The following is a 27106-nucleotide window of genomic DNA, read 5'->3' on the forward strand; positions in this document are numbered from 1 at the left end:
AGCAAAAACTGTACAGTTGCACAAGTGCACACATGAGTTATAGTGCATTTTAATTTCATCTTTTTTTGTGATACATGTTTGTTGAGTGGCGCGCCGTTCGTAAGGTCGAAACGTCGTATGTCGAGTCCCATGTCCAACCATTCCGCAGGCTTCCGCGCTTAAGTCCCGCCTTAAATTTAAAAGAAGGGCGTCTTTTAAATTACTATTTGTGCCGAGCGGGCGGAGCGGCACTTTGTCAGCCCTGAGTATGCCGTCATCCACTCCACCCCTCACTTTGACGGTACCAGAAAGTAAATACAATCAAACGCTCAACCACGGCTACGTAATGTGTCTCCATGCCTTGCGCCTCTGTCGGCAACCTGTCAATCAATTCCAATTAATGCAGCCTAGTAGCTAAGGAGAGGACGGCAAAGTCGTCAGCGGAAGACCGCAGGTAATTTAAAAGTCTTTTTTTTTGTAAACCATGAACGCGTTTACTTGTTGGCTTCTCCCCAAAATGTTTTACCTGGGTGTCACTCTTTCGGAGGTGTGTTTCTATCTGAGCTAGGATGACGACAGCTGTATTAGCATGGCTAGCTGTGGCTAACGTATTCCCTTTGCGGTAGGCTACTTAGCATTAGCCGCCGAGCTAAATGGCATGCTATATTGTCTTGTTAAATCAACGCACATATTAATACGATAGATTTTCATATGCAGCTGCATTGTCAAATGTTAACTATGGCAGTCCGGCTGGTATTTTAAAAGGTACGACGATGATGTTGTACCTCACCCTCCCCATCGTCATGTCACGATAAACATACACACACACATGCAGCACACCCATACATAGTGCTGATTAAATACATGTACTGTAATTCCTCCCTGGACTAATTGACGTTGTGTACATACCAGGTCATGTTTATTTTCAAAGTGTTATTCGCCTAACGATAGAGCGGCGGTGTGACATTCTCGTCGTGATCAAAATAAAAAGAACTAAATTTAGATGCAGCAGCAGCAACCTATTTTTCTGGTCCAGCCTGTCAACATCTCATGATTGAATTTCCAAATGTGTTGCAATCATACGATGAGAAGGAGCAGATCACTGGCCTGCTACTGTCGTATTGAACTCAAATGTTATTTAATTCGCATTACACATGCTTTTTTTTTTTCCTTTCCCCGTATTTGCAGGTTGGCTGCGTTTGCAGCCGAGAGAGGCGCTGGAGAGGGGAGGAAAGATGCCTTCTCCATCTTTTACCCTCGATGCTCAGAGCAGATTCCATGACAAATGGCTCAAGATAGATTTACAGGTAATAAAGTGTGTCCAAAAGGACAAGTCATTCCTCACCATTTTTTATTATTATTTTTTTTCATTTTTTCACGTGATATATATCCAGTACATATACAGTACAAGCATGTACAGACTGTTGAATTGTTTGACAGTGGGCCTTCTCGGCAGAAGGATTAAGCGAGATGTGGAACGAAATGGTAAAGGATGAGGAGATAACGTTCAACGGCGAGGAATCGGCACATCCAGGTAGGGCACTTTATTGTTTTCCCTTAGGAACATCAAAAAAGTCATGGTTTAATTTATTTGGTCCGAAGCGTGAACCTGAAAATGTCAAATATGGGGGAAAAAATGATATTTCTTGTTCCAATACGGCAACTCTGCAGCTACAGTTGCTACTTTGTAAAAGCTAATAGATGCTAACCCTGACAATGTCTTGCAGAAGACTACCCAGGCTGCTTCGCAGGTCAGAAGAAGGATGAAGCCAACGACAAGGAGAAGAAAGATGAGGATGAGGCGGCAGCTGTGGCCTCCGCGGCCGTCCACCATTCCATCATCGAGACGTGGGACTGGGGACGGCAACCAGGTGAGACGCTCAGTTTTAAAAGAGCTAATATTGTCTGATGACATGACTCACTTCCCCCTCCGCTGAGTGTCAATCTAAAAAGCGATAAAGTCTTGGTGGTGTTTACCGATGCGACTGGGTGGGCCGCCTTTATGCTGCCGGGAGATAAGCTTCGAGTCGACTTTGCGGGGTCGGTCGGGGGCATAACAGGGCTGCTTTTATTATCGATTGGGGAAATGACATCATCGGTAACCGGAGCGCCGCTTGAATGAGCGCTCCGCCATCCGGGCTGAGGGTTCAAATGGCACACTTCCTGTTCACTCATATCCCGCACGTCAGCAGTTTTTAAACTAAAATAAATATTGATAGAGTCGCTCTACCGCGCTTGGCTCGCTTCCTGTTTTGATCTGTTTGGGGCGCTGAGTGGTTGCTTGCTAATTTTGCTCTCACAACTGAAGCGCCTTAAGTGAAACTCTGCTGTCACATGGATGAGCGAGTAGCGGCGAGTGTGCGTTTTCAACGCATCTCGACGGCTGCTCACAGCTGAGGACGATGTTGCTCTCACAGCCTCTGGCCAGCGTGGCTTAAATAAAAGCTTAAGTGGATTTCCCAGCGGCTATTTTGGCCGTCTTGTTCGTCCCCCTCAACGCTGGCTACTGTGACCCAGTGAGGACAATAAGGGTGTGCTGCTTTTAGGATGACTCGATTCAAAAACAGCCACAATTTTTGTATAAAAATGTATACACAGTATTTGAAGTTAGTGATGGCGTGGAAAAATAATTGGAGGATGGCTGTGCGTCTCCAGACGAGAAAGAGCTGAAGGACTGCCTGATGGTGCTGGTGGACGACCAGCAGAAGCTGTCGGCCCAGATGGCCAAGAGCACTCTGTCGGCTCGCCGTCTCTGCCAGCGTCTGGTCATCCTGGAGCGCTACCACATCTCGCTCAGCTACAGCATAGTGGAGAAGGACACCTTGTCCTGGAAGTTCCCCGTCAGCCCCCCGCGGCCCGCCGCTGACAATAAAAGGTACTGTCACGCAAGCCACGCACAGTTCTTGCCGCTAAACGCTGCATTTCTTCTCTCAGTCCGCGTCCTGACAGCAAAAGTGTCGAAGGTTTGGCAATGGTGGGCTCTAGGGCGGCGCTCTCGTTCGCCTTTGCCTTCTTGCGTCGGGCCTGGAGGTCAGGTAAGAGTTGCAGTTCCAAAATCGAAACTCGAACCGTGGTTTGCTAAAGCGTTAGCCTTTGGGCTCGGGTGCAGGAGACGACGCAGACCTGTGCAGCGAACTCCTTCAAGAGTCTCTAGATGCTCTCCGAGCCCTCCCCGAGGCCACGCTGTTCGACGAGGGCACCGTGTCGTCGGTGTGGCTGGAGGTGGTCGAGAGGGCCACCAAATTCCTCAGGTGAGCCCGACACTCGCTCCTCATTTGCAACGCTCCATCCACTCACAATTTTGCGTCTTCTCGTGGATCAGCGACATCCACGGCACCGCCAGCACCAAGGTCAACATTCCGCTTCAAGACCAACATCTGGCGCTGGCCATTCTGCTGGAGCTGGCTGTGCAGAGGGGCACACTCAGGTAATCCTCAAACACTTTCGTCAGCTATATCTGATTCGAAAACGTCACCGCTGACTTCCTGTTTGCAGTCAGCTGCTGTCCGCTATCCTGCTGCTGCTGCGGCTGTGGGAGAGCGGCACCCGGGAGATGGACAACGAACGCTCCACTCAGGGCACCAGCGCTCCCCTGCTGCCTCTTCTGCAGCGCTTCAAGAACATTTACAGCAGCAAGGAGGAGCCCATCCCAGAAGAGGAACCTGAGGTCTGTCTCGGAATTACACCGGAACCTAGTTGACCCACGTACACATCTGAAGTCATATCAAATAATTGTCGAAACGATCCTTTCCAGATCCTCTCGGTGCCGCTGAGTCCAAATGAGAGTTTCCTGCGCTACCTGACCTTGCCCCAGGATAACGACCTGGCCATTGACCTGCGACAGACGGCCGTGGTCATTTTGGCCCACCTAGACCGCTTGGCCACTCCCCGCAGTCCCCCGCAACTCAACTCACCCACCACGCACAAGGTGACGTTTTTTGGCTCGCTGGAGGCAATTGCTCTGATGCTGGCGGAAAAATGAAAGTCAAGGTCTGTTTGATGGTTTTCAGGGGAACATGCAGGAGGTGATCGCCTGCGGTCTCCTGGGCTGGAAGCTTTATGTCAACCTGAACGGGCCCATCCAGTGCAAAGCCCTCGCCAACATGGGCGTGACACAAATCGTCTGCTCGGAAAAGGGCTTCCTCATCCTCTCCAACAGCGGCGCCGTTTACGCCCAGAACTACAAGAGCACCACTCTGGTGAGACGGACGCCACTCCTTGAGGAGAGCGCATTTTTCCACAACGAGGGTTGATGTCTTTATTTTCCCCACAACAGGCGCCCATGCTCATCTATGGACTGAGCTCCAGGAAGATCATCAAGTTGGCGGCACACCCGGAGGGGCAGCACTACTTGGCTTTGTCATCCAGCGGGGAGGTTTTCTCTTGGGGCTGCGGTGACGGCGGCCGCCTGGGACACGGCGACACCACGTACGGGCCTCCTGCTGCTATTATGCGTTACAATTGGAACCATTTTCTTGTTAAACTCACAAAGACACGTAATGCTTTGACGCCACACGCATTCAGGTATACAGAAGAGCCGACCTTGATCGCCGCCTTCAACGGGAAGCAGGCGGGAAAGCAGGTGGTGCACGTGGCCTGCGGCAGCACGTACAGCGCCGCCATCACGGCCGATGGCGAACTCTACACGTGGGGACGTGGGAACTATGGTCGCCTGGGCCATGGTAAGCAGCTCCAACAATAGAAGATGCTGCCTCGAGTCACTCACTATATAAATAAATGCCATGCCCTGTGATCGCAGGCTCCAGCGAGGACCAAATGACGCCCATGCTGGTGACGGCGCTGAAGGGTATGAAGGTGACGGACGTGGCGTGCGGCAGCGGCGACGCCCAAACTCTCGCTGTCACGGACAACGGTGAGGAGAGCGCCCGGTGCCTCGGGGGGAATTCTAAAACGGTTCAAAACCATTTCTTATTGCTGCGTGTAGGTCAAGTGTGGTCCTGGGGCGACGGCGACTACGGCAAGCTGGGCCGAGGAGGCAGCGACGGCTGCAAGACGCCCAAGCTGGTTGAGAAGCTGCAGGACCTGGACGTCGTCAAAGTGTGCTGCGGCAGCCAGTTCTCGCTGGCGCTCACCAAAGACGGACAAGTGTACACGTGGGGCAAAGGCGACAACCAGCGCCTGGGACACGGCACCGACGAGCACGTGCGCTACCCTAAAGTTCTGGACAGTCTGCAGGGTAATTGCAATGTGACCCACCAATATCGTAACTAATACAGAAAAAAACACTCGTGATAGCGACCTGATTGTTTTGTGTATCCAGGGAAGAAAGTGGTGGACGTGGCCGTCGGCTCGTCACACTGCCTCGTGCTGACCGACGACGGCGAGGTGCACAGCTGGGGCAGCAACGACAAGCTGCAGCACTTTGACACCCTCTTTTACAACAAGAAGCACCCCAAGGCTCTGCCGGGTCTTAAAGCCAAACACATTGTGGGCATCTCCTGCGGCCCGGGACAGGTGACGCGAGCTCAGATATTCCCCCCCCCCAAATAATAATAATATAAATATATATGAATATTATGAAATAAATAAATAATACAATATTTCAAATTATATTCAAGACATTTAAATCACGGCGTTTTCTTGCCGTTTCCCAGAGTTTCGTCTGGTCCTCGTGCTCCGAGTGGTCCGTTGGCCAGCGCGTTCCCTTCGTGGTGGACGTGTGCCCCATGACCTTCGAGCAGCTGGACCTGCTGCTGCGACAGGTCAGCGAGGGCATGGACGGCAGCTCGGACTGGCCGCCTCCGCAGGAGAAAGAGTGCATGGTGGTGGCCGCCCTCAACCTGCTCAGGCTCCAGGTAGTCTTTGTTCTAGAAACACAGAGCACTCAAATCTGCGTGTTATTTTGGATGGCTCATTGAAAATTGAAAGATAAATACGCACGTTCACTCTGACTGAAGCTTCACATATTTGTGTCTCCAGCTCCACGCCGCTATTAGTAACCAGGTAGACCCGGAGGAGCTGGGCTTGGGTCTCGGCAGCGCCCTCCTGTACAATCTCAAGCAAACCGTAGTTGTGCTGGCGAGCAACGCCGGCGTGCTCAACACAGTGCAAGTGGCCGCTCAGTCCGTCTTGCAGAGCGGCTGGTCCGTGCTGCTTCCCACCGCCGAAGAGCGGGCGAGGGCTTTGTCCTCCTTGCTGCCCAATACTGGTAAGAGCTCATGTACATTTCTATTTTGCGTTAAGTCTTAAAATAGCTCCACATCACATTTTAGGTCAATTATTAAAAAAGAAAAAAAAAAGTTGACCACTGTTAATGTTGAAAACAATAAATCCTTTTTATGTGCCGCAGCATCTGGAAATGAGAGGAGCGTGACCCCCGGCCGCCGCTTTATGATCGACCTTTTGGTCAGCAGCTTGATGGCAGACGGAGGCTTGGAATCTGCGCTAAAGGCGGCCATTGCCGCCGAGATACAGGTCAGAGCTCAAATAACCACTGAGGCCATTTTTAACCAATCACAAACCAGAAGAAAATCATTTCTGGAAAAAGGACCTGTAGCAACAATTTTGGCTCATTCCTCCATGACAGGACATTGAGGCCAAGAAGGAGGCGCAAAAGGAGAAAGAGATCGACGAACAGGAGGCTAACGCTTCCACCATGCAGCGCTGTCGCGCCATGTTGGACAAAGACCTCATCAATACCGGCATCTACGAGTCAGCCGGGAAGCAGATACTGCCTCTGGTGCAGCTCGTGCAGCAACTTCTAAGGTATTTTCATTTTCCATGCTCGAACAACTCGCATCGCAACTCAACCATCCGCTGGCCGTCGCGTTGCAGGAATATCGCCTCGCAGACCATCGCCAGGCTGAAGGACATCGCCCATTTGCGTATCTCCAACTATTTGGAGGCGGAGCACGACAGCAAGGAGCGCTCGGCGTCTTTGGACCTGTTGCTGCGCTTCCAGAGGCTGCTGGTCAGCAAGCTCTACCTCGGTGTCAACGATGAAGTCAATGTCAACGGATACAGTGAGTGGCGCGTTACGTAAAGCGCGGCTAAATTGTGGCACCGCTAGCAGTTTTCAAAGCCGAGTTCTTTGAATCGGCAGATCGGGAGCTTCTGGGCGTGGGCTCGCTGCTCAAAAAGTACATCGCCTTGCTGTGCACCCACATCGGCGACATCCTCCCCGTGGCCACCAGCATCGCCTCCACCGGACACCGCCATTTCGCAGAAGTCTCTCACGTCATCGAAGGAGATCTGACGGGTAAGAAGCTGCGCTGTGATTGGTCGATTTACAGAAAGCTCCAATTGTGCCGTCTGCCGTCCTAATGTAGGTGTGCTCCTGCCCGAGTTGGTGGTGTCCATCGTCCTCCTCCTCACCATCGACGCCGGCCTGATACAGGAGACGGGCTCCATCCCTCTCCTGGCCGGACTCTTGGAGCATCTGGACCGCTTCAACCACCTGGCCCCCGGACACGAGAAGGACGACATAGAGGATCTAGCCTGGCCTGGAATTATGGGTACGCCAAGCTCTTGGAGTGCAGCAAGTGGAATCAATACAAGCTAATAACTATGTTTGTACTGCGGCAGGATCTTTCTTCACCGGCCAGAGCTCCAAGAACAACGAAGAGGTGTCCCTCATTCGCAAAGCCGACCTGGAGAACCACAACAAAGACGGCGGCTTCTGGACGGTCATTGACGGACGCGTCTACGACATCAAGGACTTTCAGGCTCAGTCCCAGTCACTGACGGGAAACAGCGTCCTCGGTAGTCCATTTTGAGTTGAAATGTCTTTTCGTAGCTGTACTAAATTATTTTCCCTCTTGCAGCCCAGTTTGCGGGAGAAGACCCCGTCATTGCTCTGGAAGCTGCCCTGCAGTTTGAGGACACCAAAGAATCCATGCAGGCCTTCTGTGTTGGCCAATACATGGAGGTATTATAAAGCATATCTGTGATGCCATCATACTTTTGAATCATTGTCAATAAAAAAAAAAAAAAGTCAAATTGAGATAAAACGTGATGAAAATAAGTGCGTTTTTTTATTTGTAGCCCAACCAGGAGATGGTGACCACGCCGGATCTGAGCAGTCTGTCATCCCCTCTCATCGACACCGAGAGAAATTTGGGCCTACTGCTGGGTCTCCACGCGTCCTACATGGCCAAGAGCACCCCCCTGTCACCCATGGAGATCGAATGTGCCAGTGGGTTCACTTTTTTTTTCTTTTCATCTCCTTTGAAGACATTTTGTTTTTTCAATATGGCCTCCTGAAACGTTTCACAGCGTGGCTGCAGTCCTCCATCTTCTCGGGCGGCTTGCAGACCAGCCAGATCCACTACAATTACAACGAGGAGAAGGACGAGGACCACTGCAGCTCCCTGGGGACCACCGCGCCGGATAAAGCCGAGCTGTACTCTCGCCGGATCACCCTCAGTGACCACGCGCAGCCTTTTTTGCAGGCCATCGCTGACAACAACACCCAGGACCACACTGTGAAGGTAAAACCGAAACCACCTAACATCTGTAACTTCTCTAACTGCTTTCTGCTCGCCTTGAAGGACTTCCTATGCCAAATCGAGCGTTGCTGTAAGCAGTATCATCTCATCACTCCCATCATCTTCCCACCTGAGCATCCGGTGGAGGAAGTTGGCCGCCTTTTGCTCTGCTGCTTGCTCAAACATCAGGACCTGGGTAACCAAGCAAGCGGGACACAGAATGATGGCTTTCCTTTTGCGCTATTTTAGAACGTTTGTTTTTGGTTCCCTCAGGTCACGTTGCTCTTTCGCTCGTCAGCCAATGTGCCTTGGAGGTGGACCAAGGGAAGCAGAGGTCCCTTCCTAAATCCGTTATTGAAGTGTGCCGCATGGTCTACCAGGCAAAGTGTTCTTTAATCAAGGTAGGGACGACGGAGTGCTGATTGCGTGTCGCGTTTACTGAAGCGGGCGCGCCGGCCGCCGTGCGTTTTCAGACTCATCAGGAACAGGGCCGCTCCTACAAGGAAGTCTGCGCCCCGGTCATCGAGCGCCTGCGCTTTTTATTCAACGAGCTGCGTCCGTCGGTGAGCAACGACTTGTCAATCGTGTCCAAGCTGAAACTACTCAGCTCTCAGCCGCGTTGGCGCAGGATCGCTCAGAAGCTCATCAGAGACCGGCGGAAGAAAAAAGGTACCGGTAACGTGGAAAATATGTCTTTGTAATTGATAAGCTTATAATCATACAATTTTTTTTTTTTAATTTTATTCCAGTGCCTAAAAAGTCAAGCGACGTCGACGAGCTAAAGCTGGAGAATGAAGGGACCATAGAAGAAGAACTGAATGTCAACATCAGCCCGACAGCGGCCGATAGGAAATCGCCCACGAGCAAGACTGCCAAGGTGCTATTGATCACTTAATCGTCACAATTTTGTCATTCCCGCAAAACTGACAAAATTGTCACAGCAGCACAAGCGGGAGCCCATTCTGAGCACGGTGGACAACGTTCACAAGTACCGCTGGCTCAAGCACAGCGTGCACGGCGGCGCTTCGCCACAGTCCAGCCTGATGTCTAAAATCGTGGAGTTTGCTTTGAAGGAGGAGCCCCTGGATGTGGAGAAAATGAGGAAATGTCTTCTCAAACAGGTGACGCATCCAAAATGGTCACTATAGCCGTTGACCACAAGTGTAAGCTCAATGGACTTTTGTTTGCCAGCTGGAGAGGGCCGAGGTGAGGTTGGAGGGTATCGACACCATGCTGAAGTTGGCCTCCAAGAGCTTTTTGTTGCCTTCGGTGCAGTACGCCATGCTGTGTGGTTGGCAGAGGGTCGTACCGGAAGGAACCAACATCGGGTAACTAACAAAAGACAAGCGCGTGCTGCCACCTGCTGTTTCAAAACGGTATCAAATGATCAACCTGTATTTTGGATCTTCAGAGAGCCGCTTTCCGATTGCCTGAAGGATGTGGACCTGATCCCTCCTTTCAACCGCATGCTCCTGGAGGTGACTTTTGGCAAGTTGTACTCCTGGGCCATTCACAATGTTCGCAACATCCTCCTGGAAGCAAGCGCCCGCTTTAAAGAACTCGGTAAGCGCTGCGAAAGGACGGCAATAGTTGTTCTTTTTCAGAAAAATAGGAATTACATAATCTTATATTTTATTCATTATTCTATATCTCATTTTAAGGAACATTTTGGTTAGAATGTGTACCTTGTTTTTTTTTTATTTTCTGAAAACCAGGGGTGCAGCCGGTTCCTTTGCAAACCATCACCAACGAGAACCCGGCGGGACCGAGCGTCGGCACCATCCCGCAGGCCCGCTTTCTTCTGGCCATGATCCACATGTTGTCCCTCAAGCACGGTGCCAACAGCCTGAGCCTCCTGCTCAACTCGGGCGTACTGGCCCTCACGCAGAGCATCCTCAAGCTCATTGGTGAGCTAACCATGTATTTTAATGAATCATGTATCTATTTATTTGTTTTTTTCATTTAAGTACAGAATAAAAAAAAAAAAATGTATGTCCACAATTTGTCCATCAGGACCCAGCACCGACAGCAGCGACGATGACCATAGTTTGTCGGCGCACGGCGGTTCGGCGACCGTGCTGGAAGAGTCCAGGAAGGAGGCGGCCCCCGTGCCCATTCCCGCCTCCGGGCCGGAGCTGGCGGCCATGATGAAAATAGGCACACGGGTCATGAGGGGCGTGGACTGGAAATGGGGAGATCAGGTGTGAGATTTTGGCTTACATCAGTTGTGATCTTCATTTATGCAGATGTAAATAATGTTAGAGGCGCTATGCCTAATATGCGACTCTCTCGGGCATCCAGGACGGTCCATCTCCTGGTTTGGGCCGGGTCATCGGCGAGCTGGGTGAGGACGGCTGGATCCGAGTCCAGTGGGACACGAGTAGCACCAACTCCTATCGGATGGGGAAGGAGGGCAAGTACGACCTCAAACTGGCCGAGCCGCCGCTTGCCGCCCAGCCGGCCGCCGAGGATTCCGACACGGAAGACGACGCGGGTCAGTACGCACCCGACTGCGCTCTTTTTCCGGAGATTTTCCCCTCAAGCGCCACATTGCCGTTGATCCAGAAGGCGAGCCTGTGGAAAAGAGCAGCCACCCGACCGCCATGCTGCTAACGAGCACCGTCAACCTGCTCAAGACCTTGGCGCTGTCCTCCGGGATCTACGCCGACATGTTACAAACGGCCGCCACTCGCACCCTTTGCGGGCTCCTTAGGATTCTGGTAGAAAGCGCGGCTAACGACAAGACGGGTAGCTAAACCTCGCCGTGTCATACATTTGAAAAGGTCATCGGGTCTTAGCAACTCCTTTGCCGTCAGGTTGCCACACCCACAGGCTGGTGTCACGGGAGCAGCACAAGAGCTGGTGCACGCTGGGCTTCATTCGCAGCATCGCCCTCATGCCCCAAATGTGCAGCACGCTCAGCACCTCGGCGTGGATCGGCCTGCTCATCCGCATCGTGGAGGGCAACCAGTCCTTCAGCGCCGTCACCTTGCAGCGACAGGTGAGATTGGATCAAGTCACACAATCCTCAACTTTCTCTGGCATCACGTTTGCGTGCGTTTACAGATCCTCGCGCTGCGTCTCCTGCAAGCCGTGCTCCCTTCGTGGGACAAGATGGAGCGCTTGCCAGACATGAGGTTCCTGGTGGAGAAACTCTTTGGCTTCTTGGGAAGCTTACTGAGCACGTGCTCCTCCGACCTACCCCTGCTCAGAGGTCGGCAAAGCTAACGAGGCACACGCAAGTGCTGTTTATTTGTATTTTATTTTTTGTGACTTGTTCCATTTCCTCGGCAGAGGGTTCCCTACGACGCAGGAAGTCTCGTCCTCAGGCCTCTTTGACAGCCACTCACAGCAGCACGCTGGCCGAGGAAATTGTGGGCGTGCTGCGTACCCTTCACTCCCTGGCCCAGTGGAACGGTCTCATCAACGAGTACATCAACGCTCAGTTGAGTTCCATCGGAGATGTCATGACAAGCTGCCAGTCGGAAGCGGTAAGATGATGAAACATTTTCACACATTTGCAAACAAATTGAGCCCGACGCCTCACATGCTTTCCACCTGCTCTTTCCAGAGTCTCCTGGAGGAGTATTTCCCCGACGCTGACGGTCCCAGGGTTGGCAGCCTGATGGCAGTACTGGCAGTGATCGGAGGAATCGACGGCCGCCTGCGTCTCGGCGGCCAGGTGCTGCACGAGGAATACGGAGAAGGCACGGTCACGCGCATCACGCCCAAAGGACGCATCACCGCGCAGTTTCATGAAATGCGCAACAGCCGAGTGTGCCTCCTCAGCCACCTCAAACCGGTATGGAAGACTTAAGGACAAAAACATTTCATTTATTCGTTTCAGCTATCACTGCGAGGTCCTTTTTTTTTTTTTTTTTTTTTTTTTTGACGAAAGTTTTTAATTCAGCTATTATTTTGATGTCTCCCAGTGTCCTGCGGTCTCCTTCAGCGTGCAGAACCTGCCTTTCTCAGAGCCCATGCTGGCAGTCTGGGCTCAGCTGGTGAGCCTGGCTGGAAGCAAACTGGAGAAACAGCGCATGAAGAAGTGCCTCAGTCGAGGACTTACGGGTGCGAAACCACCGTCGATTCCAACATCCACTGTTTACGAGAATTATGAAAAGCTTTGTAGCTCTTAATGTGCTGAATTAATCGTGTGTGTGTGTGATTCAGCGGACCAGGTGGACATCCATTTGTTGCGCTGGCAGCAGCTGAGGCTCTACATCCTCAAGGCCGCACGGGCGCTGCTCTTGCATCAAGACAAACTGCGGCAGATCCTGTCTCAGCCTGCCGTGCTGGACATCGGACCCAATCCCAGTGGTAAGGAAGACGCCAGCGAGAGAGAAAAAAAAAAAAAAAAAAGTATTCTGGGTCCAATTAAAGTAATTCACAATTGAATAACAATTCATTAAATGAATTAAAAAGTACATAAATTAAATGACAATTGGATTAGCTGTCTGTATTCCACTAGATGACACGGTTGTGTCGTCGCCCGACATCGGAGAGCTTTCTCCCGAGGGTCCCCTTCCCCCGATGATCCTCCTGCAGCAGCTCTTATCCGCCGCCACTCAACCGTCTCCCATCAAAGCCATCTTTGACCGGCGGGAGATGGAGGTGAGTCGGAAGAACCGACAGTCAAGTCAACACCGGCAATAAAGAAAAAAAATATTTGAACTTGTCCATTGCGTTGCTTTGTAGGCCGCGGCCCTGGCCGTTTGTCAGTACCTGGCCGTGGAGTCGGCCCATCCGTCGTCTCCGCTTTTTGAAGAGAGCAGCTCCAGCGAGGCCACCACGCCCGTCACCGTGCAGCAGCACGTCCGGCCGCCCAAGCAGAAGAAGCACAAGACCTCGCCGGTCCCGCCTCTCCCCATCGTCTTGCAGCTAATGGAGATGGGCTTCCCGCGGAAGAACATCGAGTTCGCATTAAAGTCGCTGTCAGGAACGACGGGCAGCGCCTCCGGTGTCCCAGGTAGGACCGGCCCACAATTCGGTTCATTTCGCGTTTACCGACTCGAGCCGGTAGACTCAACTGGTTTGATTTCTCCTCAGGTGTGGAGTCTCTAGTGGGATGGCTGCTGGACCATCCTGACATTCACACCTCGGAGGTGTCGGACGCTGACTCCGTTTCAGACGAAGAGTCGGAAGAGGAAGTATTGGAAGAGCTAGAGGAAGCCGAGCCCATGTTCCCAGTGGTGCGCCACCACTTTATGTTCTGGCTTTGCGACCGGCTCAGTGTAAACAGACCAAGTCCGGCTTTTTACTCGCATTTTCTTACCCGGTTCCGCGTTCCCTTTCCAGCCTCTCGCTGTCGTGGTGACGGAAAGCCAAATGTTTAAGAAGCGTTCGGATTTCCAGAGCAACGACGACTACGCAGTTTACATCCGCGAGAATATTCAGGTAAGAGGCACATTTCCAACCGTCTCACTATGATGACAGCGGATGATGCAAGCGTTTCTTCTCCAGGTGGGCATGATGGTCAAGTGCTGCCGAACGTACGAGGAAGTGTACGACGGCGACGTGGGCAAAGTCATCAAGCTGGATCGCGACGGCCTGCACGATTTAAACGTGCAGTGTGACTGGCAGCAGAAAGGCGGAACCTACTGGGTCCGCTACATCCACATTGAGCTGCTTGGTGAAGCCGCTTTTTCCTTTATTGACTTCACTACGTTGATGCTTTGGTTAAAACCATCTCTGTCTGTTTGCCTCCAGGGTTCCCGCCTCAGAGTTCTCCCTCGCACATAAAGATTGGTGACAAAGTGAGGGTTAAGCCTTCAGTCACCACGCCAAAGTACAAATGGGGGTCCGTCACACACAGGAGCGTCGGCGTTGTCAAAGGCAAGTGCGACTTTTGAGTTTGAAGAAGGGATGGATGATTTGTAACAAAAGATGGAACACGTGTGTTTGGATCTGATTCAGCTTTCAGCGCCAACGGGAAGGACGTGATTGTGGACTTCCCTCAGCAGTCGCACTGGACCGGCTTGTTATCTGAGATGGAACTGGTGCCCAGTGTGCATCCTGGAGTCAGGTCGGGATATGAAAGTTGAAGGTCGAAATCAAAAGCTGGTTGTGACCCTTTTTGCCTATGCCCTTAGTCATCGGTGTGAATTCTTTTGCGCAAAAAAAAAAAACAAAAACTTTACACCTAAAATGGTCGTCCTCCACCCCGCAGATGCGACGGCTGCCAGATGTTCCCCATCAACGGCGCCCGATTCAAATGCAGAGTCTGCGACGACTTTGACTTCTGCGAAAGCTGCTTCAAAACACGCAAGCACGACATCCGGCATTCCTTTGGCCGAATCAATGAGCCCGGTTAGTCGAGCGCGCAAACGTAAATCCCTCAGTCGACGCAACTTTGACACTTTCCGTTGATTTTCAACAGGCCAGTCACCGGCCTTCAGCGGTCGCTCGGGGAAGCAGCTGAAGAAGCACCACAGCAGCCAGCGCGGCATGCTCATCGACGACTGGTCGCGTGCCGTCAAGACCCTCAACGTTTCGTCCTCTGTCAATCAGGCCACGCGTCTCATCGAAGCCGGCGACCACTGCTGGCAGTCGTCCGGCTCCCAGGGGAAGGTGTGACTACGTTTTCATGATATAGATTTTATTTTTTTCCCCACACCCTCAGCAGTCGACTATAACCATGTGACCTTGTCGTGCAGCATTGGCTTCGCTTGGAGCTCTTCCCGGACGTCCTGGTGCATCGTCTCAAGATGGTCGTGGACCCGGCGGACAGCAGCTATATGCCCTCCCTGGTGGTGGTATCCGGTAAAAATTTCAATAAAAAAAAAATGTATAGCTTCTATTCCTGACATTTTCTAACCAAAGACGTTGTTTGCAGGCGGCAGCTCACTTAACAACTTAACGGAGCTGAAGACCATTACCGTTAACCCCACAGACATTAGCGTCCTGCTGCTCAGCGATTGCACTGAGGTTAGTCGGAGTCATCTCAAAGGAACCGACATTTACGACACAAATGACCCTTTCCCCCGTGCTTCAGTATCACAGATACATCGAAGTTGCCATCAAGCAATGCCGGAGCTCCGGAATAGACTGCAAGATTCACGGCCTTGCCATTGTGGGACGCATCCGAGCAGAAGACGAAGACCTGGCCACGGTCCCTTTCTTGGCGTCAGACAATGAAGAAGAGGAAGATGACAAAACTGCTACTGCAAGGTATGATCAACTTGTATTTTGGTTTTTACCATATATATATCTTTTTTGGGCATAAAAAAACATTGTGACCGTTTTACTTTAGTCTTGCTCGCAAGAAATCTTCTGGGTTGGAGTCATCCGCCACCATCAGGACCAAAGTGTTTGTCTGGGGGCTAAATGACAAGGACCAGCTAGGTGGACTGAAGGGATCCAAGGTGAGCTAGTCATCATTGCGTAACCTCGATGGCGCCAGTCGCTAACTGCTGCCCCGATGGCGTTTCTCGCTTCACAGATCAAGGTGCCCTCCTTCTCCGAGACCCTCTCTGCACTCAACGTCATCCAAGTTGCCGGTGGTTCCAAAAGTCTTTTTGCAGGTGGGTTCTATAACGTGTCACGCAAAACTCGCCACTCGGTCCTGACGTAACCGAGCCGTGTCACTCGGCGCAGTCACGGTGGAGGGGAAGATCTACGCCTGCGGTGAGGCCACCAATGGCAGGTTGGGCCTGGGCCTGTCCAGCGGCACCATCCCCATCCCGCGGCAGATCAGCGCCCTCAGCAACTACGTGGTGAAGAAGGTGGCCGTGCATTCGGGCGGGCGCCACGCCATGGCGCTCACCGTGGACGGCAAGGTGTTCTCCTGGGGAGAAGGCGATGACGGGAAGCTGGGCCACTTCAGCAGAATGTACGTCTCTCGCTGAACTTCTCTTTGACATTTTTACAAGTACCGATGTCAGTAGTTTTATCTTTTCTTCTCAGGAACTGCGACAAGCCTCGGCTGATCGAGGCTCTGAAGACCAAGCGCATCCGAGACATCGCCTGCGGCAGCTCCCACAGCGCCGCCATCACCTCCTCCGGGGAGCTTTACAGCTGGGGCCTTGGGGAATATGGCCGCCTGGGACACGGCGACAACACCACACAGCTGAGGCCTAAACTTGTATGCTTAATTTGGTGCTTCCGATTTAATCACGCATGAGTTTGCATGTAATTTGCTGCTTTCCTGTGGCGTCCAGGTGAAAGTTCTTCTAGGACATCGTGTGATCCAGGTGGCCTGTGGAAGCAGGGACGCTCAAACGTTAGCGCTCACCGATGAAGGTATTCCTCAAGTATAGAATAGTGTGTACTTAAAAAGCACATCTAGATGGCTAAAATCGGTGTTTGCATTTAGGACTGGTGTTCTCGTGGGGTGACGGCGACTTCGGGAAGTTGGGTCGAGGCGGGAGCGAAGGTTGCAACATACCCCAAAACATCGAAAGGCTGAACGGGCAAGGCGTTTGCCAGATTAAGTGCGGTGCTCAGTTCTCCTTGGCTCTCACCAAATCGGGCATGGTTTGGACCTGGTAATGCGTCAGGACATGATGCCTGACATATCAGCTGGGTTAAAAATTGGACCAATCCAGGACGTTGGGTTCATTTGATCCCCCCCAAAAAATTGGGTCGGTCCAGTTTTTAACCCAAATTGGATGGGGTTTTTTTAACGCAGCATTTTTAAGGGTGCACGTCTTGCCTTTTGAACGGCTTGTACTCGTGTCCTCGCACGCAGGGGCAAAGGAGACTACTTCCGACTGGGTCACGGCACCGACGTCCACGTGCGGAAGCCCCAGATGGTCGAGGGGCTGCGAGGCAAAAAAATTGTCCACGTGGCCGTGGGAGCGTTGCATTGTTTGGCCGTCACCGATTCAGGACAGGTTTGTATGCTAACCGCGACCGATATTTAGTACAAACAGGAGGATTGCTGATGTGTGAATAATTAAGAGATTTAGAACGAAAAAAAAAAATTGTGGTCTGGCCTGAAAAATTGAAGACAATTGTGTGCCGATGCGGCAGGTGTATGCGTGGGGAGACAACGACCACGGGCAGCAGGGCAATGGCACCACCACCGTCAACAGGAAGCCCACTCTGGTGCAGGGCCTGGAGGGTCAAAAGATCACCAGGGTGGCCTGCGGCTCCTCGCACAGCGTGGCCTGGACCACGGTGGACGTGACCACGCCCTCAGTGCATGAGCCCGTCCTTTTCCAGACCGCCAGGGACTCACTGGGGGCGTCTTATCTAGGTAAACAAAACCATTTGAACTCTTTTTGCTTTAGCTCAATTTTGCCCAGCACCTCCAAATTCAACATGAGTCACCACCAAGCCAGGGTGCTCTGGACAGCTTGATTTCAATCAGTGATGTTTTTTTGGGCCGCTCGGCAGGCGTCCAATCAGACAGCGACTCATCAGCGTCCAGCAACAAGATGAGCGGTCAAAGCAACGCGAAGCCCAATCGGCCCTCGCTGGCCAAAATTCTCCTCAGTCTGGACGGCAACCTGGCCAAGCAGCAAGCCCTGTCTCATGTGCTCTCAGCCCTCCAGATTATGTATGCCAGGTATGTTTGCCGCATATGTCCAAAGAACCTCTTCAGACATGATGGAGATGGCGTTCATAAATGACAGTGGTGTGGTTCTCTGCTCCCCCAGGGACGCGGTGGTGGGAGCGCTGATGCCAGCCAGCATGATCGTGCCCACCGAACGTCCCGCCGGCTCCCCCGTGCCCCCGTTCGACTCGTCGTCTTCGTCCAGCGCCAGTGATGACGAAAGCACTCCAGTCATGCCCAAGACGGAGGCGCCGGTCAGCCCCAATCCCTGGCAGGACAAAAAGGGCGAGGTACAAAAGCCCCATTGATGCATTTGAGAATAATCGCCGCACAGCTTGCGCTCGACCTACGCTGCCAAGTCCCTCTGCTTAAAGAAAAAAAAACATCCTGAAGGGGTTACAATTGGCCCACTGATGTTATTTGAATGTACATTTAGATAAAAACAGTGATCAAATCTTTTTGTGTGTGTATGAGTAGGCTCCTTCTTCAGAAGACGCCTTGACGCCATCGTCTGCCGTCACTCCTTCCGCCTCGGGCGCATCCTCGCGTCCTTTCATTCCTGTCACGGATGACCCGGGAGCAGCCAGCATCATTGCAGAGACCATGGCAAAGACCAAAGAGGCACGCATAGGATCAATATTAATTCATGTTTAAATATAGTACACTAGAGATGTATAGCTATGACAGATAAATATTGGATCAATATTTCAATTTGATGTAGCAATCGGCACATTGGAAATATGGCGAGAATATCGTATTTTGGATTATCTAGAGCTCATTCAATGACTTTTTGTCAGCAGGACTCTGAAAGCCAAAGCAAAGTGGTGGGCCCGGAGCCGCAGTACCTGGACGAATTCTCCAGCCTGCTCGTGCCCGACGACACTCGAGTCATGGTGGACCTGCTCAAGCTGGCCGTGTCTTGTCGCTCCGGGGAGAAAGGCAAGGAGGTGCTGTCGGCCATCTTGTCCGGCATGGGAACGGCGTACCCCCAGGTAAGGATGAAGGGCCTTTTTATTCATTGAACAAATGAATCGGGACCATCTGATGGCGCGTCTCTCACGAGCAGGTGGCCGACATGCTCCTGGAGCTGTGCGTCACCGAGCTGGAGGACGTCGCCACCGACTCCCAGAGCGGCCGTCTGTCCTCGCAGCCCGTGGTGGTGGAGAGCAGCCATCCCTACACCGACGACACGTCCACCAGCGGCACCGTCAAGATCCCCGGTAGCAATAAAGAAGCAAATGAACGTTTGAGATTTTAATCAGCTGGATGGAGCGCTGAACTTCTTCCGTGCTCAAGGCGCAGAAGGTCTGCGGATAGAGTTTGACCGGCAGTGTTCGACGGAAAGACGGCACGACCCTCTGACCGTCATGGATGGGGCCAACAGGATTGTGTCAGTCAGATCAGGTAAGAACGTTTACTTCCTTATTTGAAAATTAACCAATGTCATAAATCCGAGGTCATTAAATTTGTGTATTGTAGGTCGCGAGTGGTCCGACTGGTCTAGCGAGTTAAGGATCCCGGGAGACGAGCTCAAGTGGAAATTCACCAGCGACGGCTCGGTCAATGGCTGGGGTTGGCGCTTCACCGTGTACCCCATCATGCCTGCTGCAGGTCAGACAAATCTTGGATAGATGAATGGATGACACGCACACACACAGACTGATTGTAAATTTCTCATCTGCAGGTCCCAAAGACTTACTGTCAGACCGCTGCATCTTGTCCTGCCCCTCAATGGACTTGGTGACGTGTCTCCTCGACTTCAGGCTCAATTTTGCCTCCAACAGGAGCATCGTGCCACGTCTCGCTGCCTCCCTGGCGGCTTGTGCCCAGCTCAGTGCATTGGGTATGAATTTAAATCCAATTCAATTGAGTTAGGAGCTTGGTTATGTATTGACTTGAATTTATAATCACTTCCAGCTCTTAGTTTTCAACTCGGAAAGTTGTCCGACCGATAGCGGCGTTGGCCCACATTTGAAACTTTTGTTGTGTTTGCGCAGCTGCCGGACACAGAATGTGGGCCCTGCAAAGACTACGAAAGCTTCTGACCACAGAGTTTGGGCAATCCATCAACATAAACAGGCTGCTGGGTGACACGGACGGCGAGGCTCGCGCCGTGGTGAGCCAAGGCGCAGATGGGGCGAGCCCGATCCAATTTCTGAGGTATTCCCATTTGTCTCGAAGAATGTTTGTTCATTCGGGTTTGGTTTGTCTGCCAGAGTTTTACAGGCAGCGCACTGGCCGCCCTGGTCAAGGGTCTTCCCGAGGCTCTGCAGAGGCAGTACGAGTACGAGGACCCCATCGTCCGGGGAGGGAAACAGCTCCTCCACAGCCCCTTCTTCAAGGTCTGAGCATTGATCTGTTTTTTAAATTATTATTACTGAGGCGTATTTGTTATTGTAGTTTTCATTCTACGCATTCTTCCGATCCCTCGTCAGGTGTTGGTGGCTCTCGCTTGCGACCTGGAGCTAGACACGTTGCCGTGTTGTGCCGAGACACACAAATGGGCCTGGTTCCGCCGTTACTGCACGGCCTCCAGGGTCGCCGTGGCGCTGGATAAAAGGACCGCCCTGCCAAGACCTTTTTTGGACGAGGTGAGCGTCAAGTGCTACCTCTCTTTTTTTTTTTTTTTTTTCTGTGCTGTCAATTCCCATGGAGAATTTCCTACTTAAAAAAAAAAATTGGACAAAATCACAAAATGTTTTGCCGACATATCTCCTCCCAGGTGACCAAGAAGATCCGCGAGCTCATCGCCGACCACGAGAGCGTCAACGTACTCCACGAGAGCCACGAACTGTTCAAGCGCGAGCATGACGAGCAGCTGGTGCAGTGGATGAACCGGCGGCCCGACGACTGGACCCTGTCGGCGGGCGGCAGCGGGACCATCTACGGCTGGGGGCACAACCACCGCGGACAGCTCGGCGGCATCGAGGGGGCCAAGGTCAAAGTTCCCACGCCTACCGAAGCCCTCGCCACGCTGCGGCCCGTGCAGCTCATCGGAGGGGAGCAGACGCTTTTCGCCGTCACTGCCGACGGAAAGGTAGGATTGAAAAAAAGATGGAACTCAAGGTCACTCACTGTCTTATATCGTAAACAAACATTTTGCAGCTGTATGCCACCGGGTATGGCGCCGGAGGCCGGCTGGGAATCGGCGGCACCGAGTCTGTGTCCACCCCGACTCTGCTGGAGTCCATCCAGCACGTTTTCATCCGAAAAGTGGCAGTCAACTCGGGAGGAAAGCACTGCCTGGCGCTCTCCTCGGAGGGAGAGGTATACTCGTGGGGAGAGGCGGAGGACGGAAAGCTAGGCCACGGCAATCGAAGGTGGGCATAAAGATGCAGATTAGTGGGAAACATCTTGGAACTCTCCATGGAAAATTAGCCTTGGGGATTTTTTTCAACAACAGGCACCATTGTTCTTTTTGTTTGGGTTTTTTTCAGCCCCTGTGATCGTCCGCGTGTAATCGAGTCCCTGAGGGGTGTGGAAGTGGTGGATATCGCCGCGGGAGGGGCGCACAGCGCTTGCATCACGGCCAGCGGAGAGCTCTTCACTTGGGGGAAGGGCCGCTACGGCCGCCTGGGCCACGGGGACAGCGAGGACCAGCTGAAGCCCAAATTGGTATGATTGATGTTGGCCTCATATCAATGATGCTATCTTACATTTTAGAATTAATCATGATGATGCCTGTTAAAAATGGCGGGCAGTGACCCATTAGATCCAGCAGGTGGTGCTCTAGCTATACCATTGGATGCGACAGGAGCTAACTGTGATATTCCGTGCAGGTGGACGCCTTGCAGGGCCACAGGGTGATTGACGTGGCATGCGGTAGCGGCGACGCCCAGACCCTGTGTTTGACCGACGACGATATGGTGTGGTCCTGGGGTGACGGCGACTACGGAAAACTCGGCCGAGGAGGCAGCGACGGCTGCAAAATACCCATGAAAGTAAGCCGGCATCTTCCACGTGCTCGTAATGGTGCTACTTGGAAAGCGGAGGTACTTCATGTAGGAAAATGGAGGAGCACTCATCGCATTTGTTCCCTTTTTAGATTGATTCGTTGACCGGTGTGGGCGTGGTCAAAGTGGAGTGCGGCTCCCAGTTCTCAGTGGCGCTCACAAAGTCGGGCGCTGTCTACACATGGTACGTTCCACGTCGCGCCCCCCCCCGTAGCAATCGTGCAAATCATGTGAGTTGATGTGTCTCGAAGGGGCAAGGGTGACTACCATCGACTTGGACACGGCTCCGACGACCACGTGCGGCGGCCGCGGCAGGTCCAAGGGCTCCAGGGCAAGAAGGTCATTGCCATCGCGACTGGGTCACTGCACTGCGTGTGCTGCACGGAAGATGGTAAGTGGAGTAGAGCCACGCCCACCTGTCCATCAAGTCAAACTGGGAAATGGATGCTTCGGTTTATTTGGCCTTGGAGGAGGTCTTTTGCTGACCACCTTCTATGATGTTTGGACTCAGGAGAAGTGTTCACGTGGGGCGACAACGACGAGGGCCAATTAGGCGACGGCACCACCAACGCCATCCAGAGGCCTCGTCTGGTGGCGGTACTACAGGGCAAGAAGATCAACCGGGTCGCCTGCGGCTCGGCCCACACGCTCGCCTGGTCCACCAGCAAGCCCACAAACGCCGGCAAGCTTCCCGCCCAGGTAAACCACTGCTCGACAAATTAGTGACGGGCTGGGGTTGACGAGGATTTGAATTGAAGGTCCCCATGGAGTACAACCACCTGCAAGAGATCCCCATCATGGCGCTGAGGAACCGGCTCCTCTTGCTGCATCACATCTCCGAGCTCTTCTGCCCCTGCATTCCCATGTTTGACCTGGAGGGGCGCTTGGGCCAGACGGGCCAGGGACCCTCGCTGGGCTTTGACACCCTCCGTGGCATCCTCATCTCGCAGGGCAAGGTGGGAGAGCTGCTGCTGCTGCTGCTGCTGCTGCTTGTGGTGGTGGTGGTGGTACTCGCTGTGCTGTTTTGAACATGGCAACACGGCTTTATTTGAACAGGAAGCGGCTTTTAGGAAGGTGGTCCAGGCCACCATGGTGCGCGACAGACAGCACGGACCTGTGGTGGAGCTCAACAGAATACAGGTAGCAATGTCCCCGTCCCCTCCCCTATTTCAAGTAGAAGAACTTTATTCTCAAATGTGCTAAAAGCATAACCTTTTTGCACTTGTATGGGAAAAGCACAGGAAAAACAAAACACAACAAACAAGACTGAGTCAACATTTAATTACCATGACCTCCCTTTGAATCTACACAGATATGAAGGAAGGAAAAAAAAAACACTTCAAGTAATAAGAACTTGATTCTCAAATGTGCTAAAAGCGTAACCTTAACCTTTTCGCACTTGTATGGGAATAACATAAAATAAAAAACACAACAAAGTCAAAAAACAGTCAAAGGAAATAAAGAACAAGAATATTGCTTTCAGTTAAATAATAAAAATAATAAAAATGTTAAATAACTTATCCGCAAATCTGCAGCTTCTTAAAACACACAAAGGAAATGAACACATTCATGCATCAGCTGCTGTCAGCCACAGCCCACACTCACACAATAACACATTTATTTGTAAACATTCACGTCAGTGTGCACGATGTAATAACTTTTGATGACTATTTTCTTGGGATTTGAGCTCACTATCTGTAACCTTGATCTACTTTCCACTTGATTTGGCTGCCCTACACGCACACATGCTCACTATGAGGCCAAACAGGCTCCTGATGATTACATGTGATGTCTTTTATAAAGAGATTTTTTTTGTGTGCGTGATCTGCACACCAGACTGTCTGTAGGGCTTCCTGCTCAGAGAGTTGCACAAAGCTTCTTGGTTCGGGTCATTAACCACCCACACATGCACACAAATCCAGGTCTTTCACAAAAGTTAGCTTTATTCATATTTAGAGTGAAAATTCTGGATGAACAAAACCCTCTCCCAGTTTGTGGTCGACCTCTTGTGCATTTTCATTTTGAAATGTAACTCGGAATAAACGTAATCTTCTGTGTCAAAGCACTGACTTTGTTCCTCTTTGTTTGCAGGTGAAGCGCTCTCGAAGCAAGGGAGGTCTGGCGGGACCCGACGGAACCAAATCCGTATTCGGTCAAATGTGTGCCAAAATGAGCTCGTTCAGCCCCGACTCTCTGCTGCTCCCCCATCGAGTGTGGAAGGTCAAATTTGTGGGTGGGTGTCCCAAACATGAACTGAACTTCATCACTTGTGTGAAAGCGAACGTTATTTCATTTTGTCTCTTTGTCTTTCAGGGGAGTCCGTGGACGACTGCGGCGGCGGCTACAGCGAGTCCATCGCCGAGATGTGCGAGGAGCTGCAGAACTCGCTGACGCCGCTGCTCATCGTCACCCCCAACGGACGCGACGAGTCGGGGGCCAATCGAGACTGCTTCTTGCTCAATCCCGCCGCCAAGTCACAGCTGCACATGAGCATGTTTCGCTTCCTTGGTAATTGCGTACATCTCCAACACCCCCCCCCCCCCTTTTATTTTTATTTTTTTTTCCCTCCTTTCCTCAAATTTTAATTTCCCTGTGGTGCATCCGCAGGAGTTCTGCTCGGCATCGCCATCCGCTCCGGAAGTCCGCTGAGTCTCAATCTGGCCGAGCCGGTGTGGAAACAGCTGGCTGGAATGAACTTGACCATCGCAGACCTCAGTGAGGTGAGACCACTTCTGGGTCTGCTGCCTTTATAATATTTTGACTCCTTTTTCTCTAATGTTATCTGTAATATACCCTTTATTTTTTATTTATTTTTATCAACGCTCAGAATTTTTTTTTTTGTCTATCAGCCAATCAGCGGAAATGTTGAATCGGGCTATACTGCAATGAAATGAGGGCACAGCAACGGCTCACATTATTAGCAGTTCTGATGTAATTGCCTTCCGTCATTGTGAGCTTTTTCGACTGTTAAAAAAAAAACACATTCCCCCAGATTCCTGCTCTCGTTAAAACCTCTGTAATCCCCGTCGGGAATGGGAACGTACGAGTCGGTCTTGGGTCCACGTCGTAATAATACACTAGTGGCCTCACGCTGCGATCATGAGCTTCCTTGTCTTTTCTCCTGCTGCATGTCCACACGCGCGTGCACACACACACACACACACACACACACGGACTCTCACACACTGTCTTGTTCACATGCTTTGCCCTTGAGATATAACAAAGGTTAGCTCAGGAATACTTTTCCGAAGCACAAGACTTGGGATGTGAATGCTGCGTGTCTTGGAGTGTTGCTGTGTTGGGTCCCAAAACAAAGACCGGTTTTCCCATTTGGCCAAGTCGACCACACTGTACGCTGTCCTGTTTCCAGGTGGACAAGGACTTCATTCCCGGCCTGATGTATATCCGTGACAATGAAGCCACATCCGAGGAGTTTGAGGCCATGACTCTGCCCTTCACTGTGCCCAACGCCAGCGGTCAGGACATCCAACTCAGCTCCAAATACTCGCACATCACGCTGGACAACCGCGCCGAATACGTTCGACTCGCCATTAATTACAGGCCAGTGGAAAAACGCACATTACTGCCACCGACAGGGATGGAGTGGAATTAAGCATCTACTGTGTTAAATATTCACTCTGCGGCTGCTGCTGTTTTGTTTTTGTGCAGGCTGCACGAATTTGACGAGCAGGTGTCAGCCGTGCGGGAGGGCATGGCCCGGGTCGTCCCTGTTCCTGTCCTGTCACTTTTCACCGGATATGAACTGGAAACCATGGTGATGAATGCTTTTTTTTTTTTTTTTTTTTCTTCAATTTGAGTTCTGGTTGGCAAGGTTTGAGCGGTCATAAAGCCATTCTTACTTGGCGACATGACATTTGATCGACATGTCTATCTTAGATTTTGGCCGTTTCGAAAGGTCGCTCGAAGGTGAATTTTGCTCAATTTTGAACTTCAGACTAAATGCTTTCTCGCACGCAGGTGTGCGGCAGTCCCGACATCCCCCTGCACCTTCTGAAGTCTGTGGCCACCTACAAGGGGGTGGAGCCCACGGCCCCGCTGGTGCAATGGTTCTGGGAGGTGATGGAGTCTTTCTCCAACACGGAGCGTTCCCTCTTCCTGCGCTTCGTCTGGGGGCGCACGCGGCTGCCGCGTACCATCGCAGACTTTCGCGGACGCGACTTTGTCGTACAGGTTGGAAGAAGTGTGACAATTTGTTATACACAAAAAAAACATATTGAAAAAATTTTTACTTTTTTTTTATTATAGGTGCTAGACAAGTACAACCCTCCCGACCATTTCCTCCCCGAGTCGTACACGTGCTTCTTCCTCCTCAAGCTGCCGCGCTACTCGTGCAAGCAGGTGCTACAAGAGAAGCTCAAGTACGCCATTCACTTCTGCAAGTCCATCGACACGGACGACTACGCCCGCATCGCCTTGTCGGGCGAGCCGGCCGCCGACGACAGCAGCGACGACTCGGACAACGAGGACGCCGACTCCTTTGCCTCGGATTCCACCCAGGACTACCTCACCGGGCACTGACCTCCTGTAGAGTTAAGGGGGAAGGCCAGTCCAGGTGGAATTTTTCTTTCTTTTTTTTTTTTTTTTTTTTTTTTTTTTTTTTTTAATGCTCACATTCCTGCAGGTTAGGCGCACTCGTCTGTGTGTGAATGTGTGTGAGTGTGTGTGCAACCAGCTGTGAAGCATTAAGAGCTTAGAAGAAGAGGAGCCATCCCGTGATTCTTAGGTTTTATTTATATTGTAATGACGACTTGAGTCTCTGTAAATACAAGTGCATAAACAGTAGCTGCCCAATTTTTGTTTTTGCCTTTGAAAACAATCCTTTTAAAAAAAAAAAAAAAAAAAACCACACACAAGTCGTCGTAGCCCAGACGTTGCTCTACTGAAGTATTTGTCACCACTGTCTCCCCATTGAATGTGTGTACATAAATAAATATACAGAATTAAATATGACTGTGCCATGTATCCAACGCAAAGCTGTCATTCCTGTGTACGTACAAGAGTGTGGAGACAGTTTGGCATATTTGCAGTTCAGCATTTCATCCCCCTCCGAAAATAATGGCCTAAATGATTTTATTAAATTTTTCCAGAAAAAAAACACAGACAATATTGTGTGTTGTAAAATGTTTATTTCAGGTGTACGAATGATGCGTGCTAAAGGCAACGAAATAATTTTTGGTCAAAATATGACTTGGGCCATTATTTCACTA

At 51.5% G+C, this 27106-nt stretch overlaps 1 protein-coding gene across 3 annotated transcripts; it reads left to right on the forward strand.

Annotated features, from left to right (window-relative positions):
- The first annotated feature begins 270 nt into the window (after positions 1 to 270).
- Positions 271 to 27003, forward strand: herc2 (HECT and RLD domain containing E3 ubiquitin protein ligase 2). 3 transcript variants are annotated; one of them, XM_085929015.1, is made up of 91 exons: positions 271 to 433; positions 1168 to 1286; positions 1420 to 1513; positions 1707 to 1850; positions 2635 to 2854; positions 2914 to 3014; positions 3089 to 3230; positions 3302 to 3406; positions 3475 to 3646; positions 3734 to 3907; positions 3990 to 4178; positions 4256 to 4407; positions 4504 to 4661; positions 4739 to 4852; positions 4925 to 5176; positions 5261 to 5454; positions 5595 to 5795; positions 5920 to 6148; positions 6290 to 6414; positions 6527 to 6705; positions 6775 to 6962; positions 7043 to 7198; positions 7269 to 7454; positions 7525 to 7701; positions 7764 to 7867; positions 7984 to 8134; positions 8215 to 8429; positions 8490 to 8622; positions 8700 to 8827; positions 8900 to 9095; positions 9176 to 9303; positions 9368 to 9547; positions 9618 to 9754; positions 9838 to 9989; positions 10142 to 10333; positions 10440 to 10627; positions 10728 to 10920; positions 10992 to 11174; positions 11243 to 11427; positions 11493 to 11640; positions 11721 to 11917; positions 11998 to 12228; positions 12359 to 12497; positions 12600 to 12746; positions 12898 to 13040; positions 13125 to 13395; positions 13476 to 13618; positions 13725 to 13823; positions 13890 to 14058; positions 14136 to 14261; positions 14343 to 14451; positions 14596 to 14735; positions 14806 to 14996; positions 15083 to 15188; positions 15262 to 15353; positions 15421 to 15596; positions 15679 to 15790; positions 15868 to 15949; positions 16023 to 16257; positions 16332 to 16509; positions 16586 to 16667; positions 16741 to 16912; positions 17116 to 17260; positions 17400 to 17625; positions 17766 to 17937; positions 18029 to 18215; positions 18403 to 18546; positions 18726 to 18917; positions 18992 to 19145; positions 19222 to 19329; positions 19405 to 19536; positions 19610 to 19768; positions 19923 to 20041; positions 20142 to 20267; positions 20361 to 20516; positions 20648 to 20962; positions 21031 to 21245; positions 21363 to 21540; positions 21705 to 21866; positions 21971 to 22062; positions 22130 to 22269; positions 22390 to 22577; positions 22637 to 22834; positions 22935 to 23018; positions 23970 to 24111; positions 24192 to 24386; positions 24486 to 24598; positions 25249 to 25439; positions 25548 to 25653; positions 25857 to 26069; positions 26145 to 27003. In XM_085929015.1, exons 2-91 carry the CDS (start codon positions 1215 to 1217, stop codon positions 26415 to 26417), a joined length of 14502 nt encoding a protein of 4833 aa, XP_085785141.1. In that variant the 5' UTR covers positions 271 to 433; positions 1168 to 1214; the 3' UTR covers positions 26418 to 27003. The 3 variants fall into 3 exon arrangements, with proteins under 3 accessions (XP_085785141.1, XP_085785142.1, XP_085785143.1); XM_085929016.1 differs by having other exon boundaries at positions 10995 to 11174; XM_085929017.1 differs by having other exon boundaries at positions 9371 to 9547.
- The last annotated feature ends 103 nt before the right edge of the window (positions 27004 to 27106 follow it).

This window comes from Syngnathus leptorhynchus, chromosome 13 (genome assembly GCF_054491065.1).
Source record: "Syngnathus leptorhynchus isolate UIUO chromosome 13, UIUO_Slep, whole genome shotgun sequence".
NCBI classification, from domain to species: domain Eukaryota; kingdom Metazoa; phylum Chordata; class Actinopteri; order Syngnathiformes; family Syngnathidae; genus Syngnathus; species Syngnathus leptorhynchus.

Excerpts from the sequence above, each read along its gene's own strand:
- herc2 (XM_085929015.1), top strand. The coding sequence starts at position 1,215 with ATGCCTTCTCCATCTTTTACCCTCGATGCTCAGAGCAGATTCCATGAC. Across the intron at positions 16,258-16,331 it reads CTGGGCCACTTCAGCAGAAT|GAACTGCGACAAGCCTCGGC; the intron begins GTACGTCTCTCG and ends TTTTCTTCTCAG. Across the intron at positions 21,867-21,970 it reads GCTGCAAAATACCCATGAAA|ATTGATTCGTTGACCGGTGT; the intron begins GTAAGCCGGCAT and ends TTCCCTTTTTAG.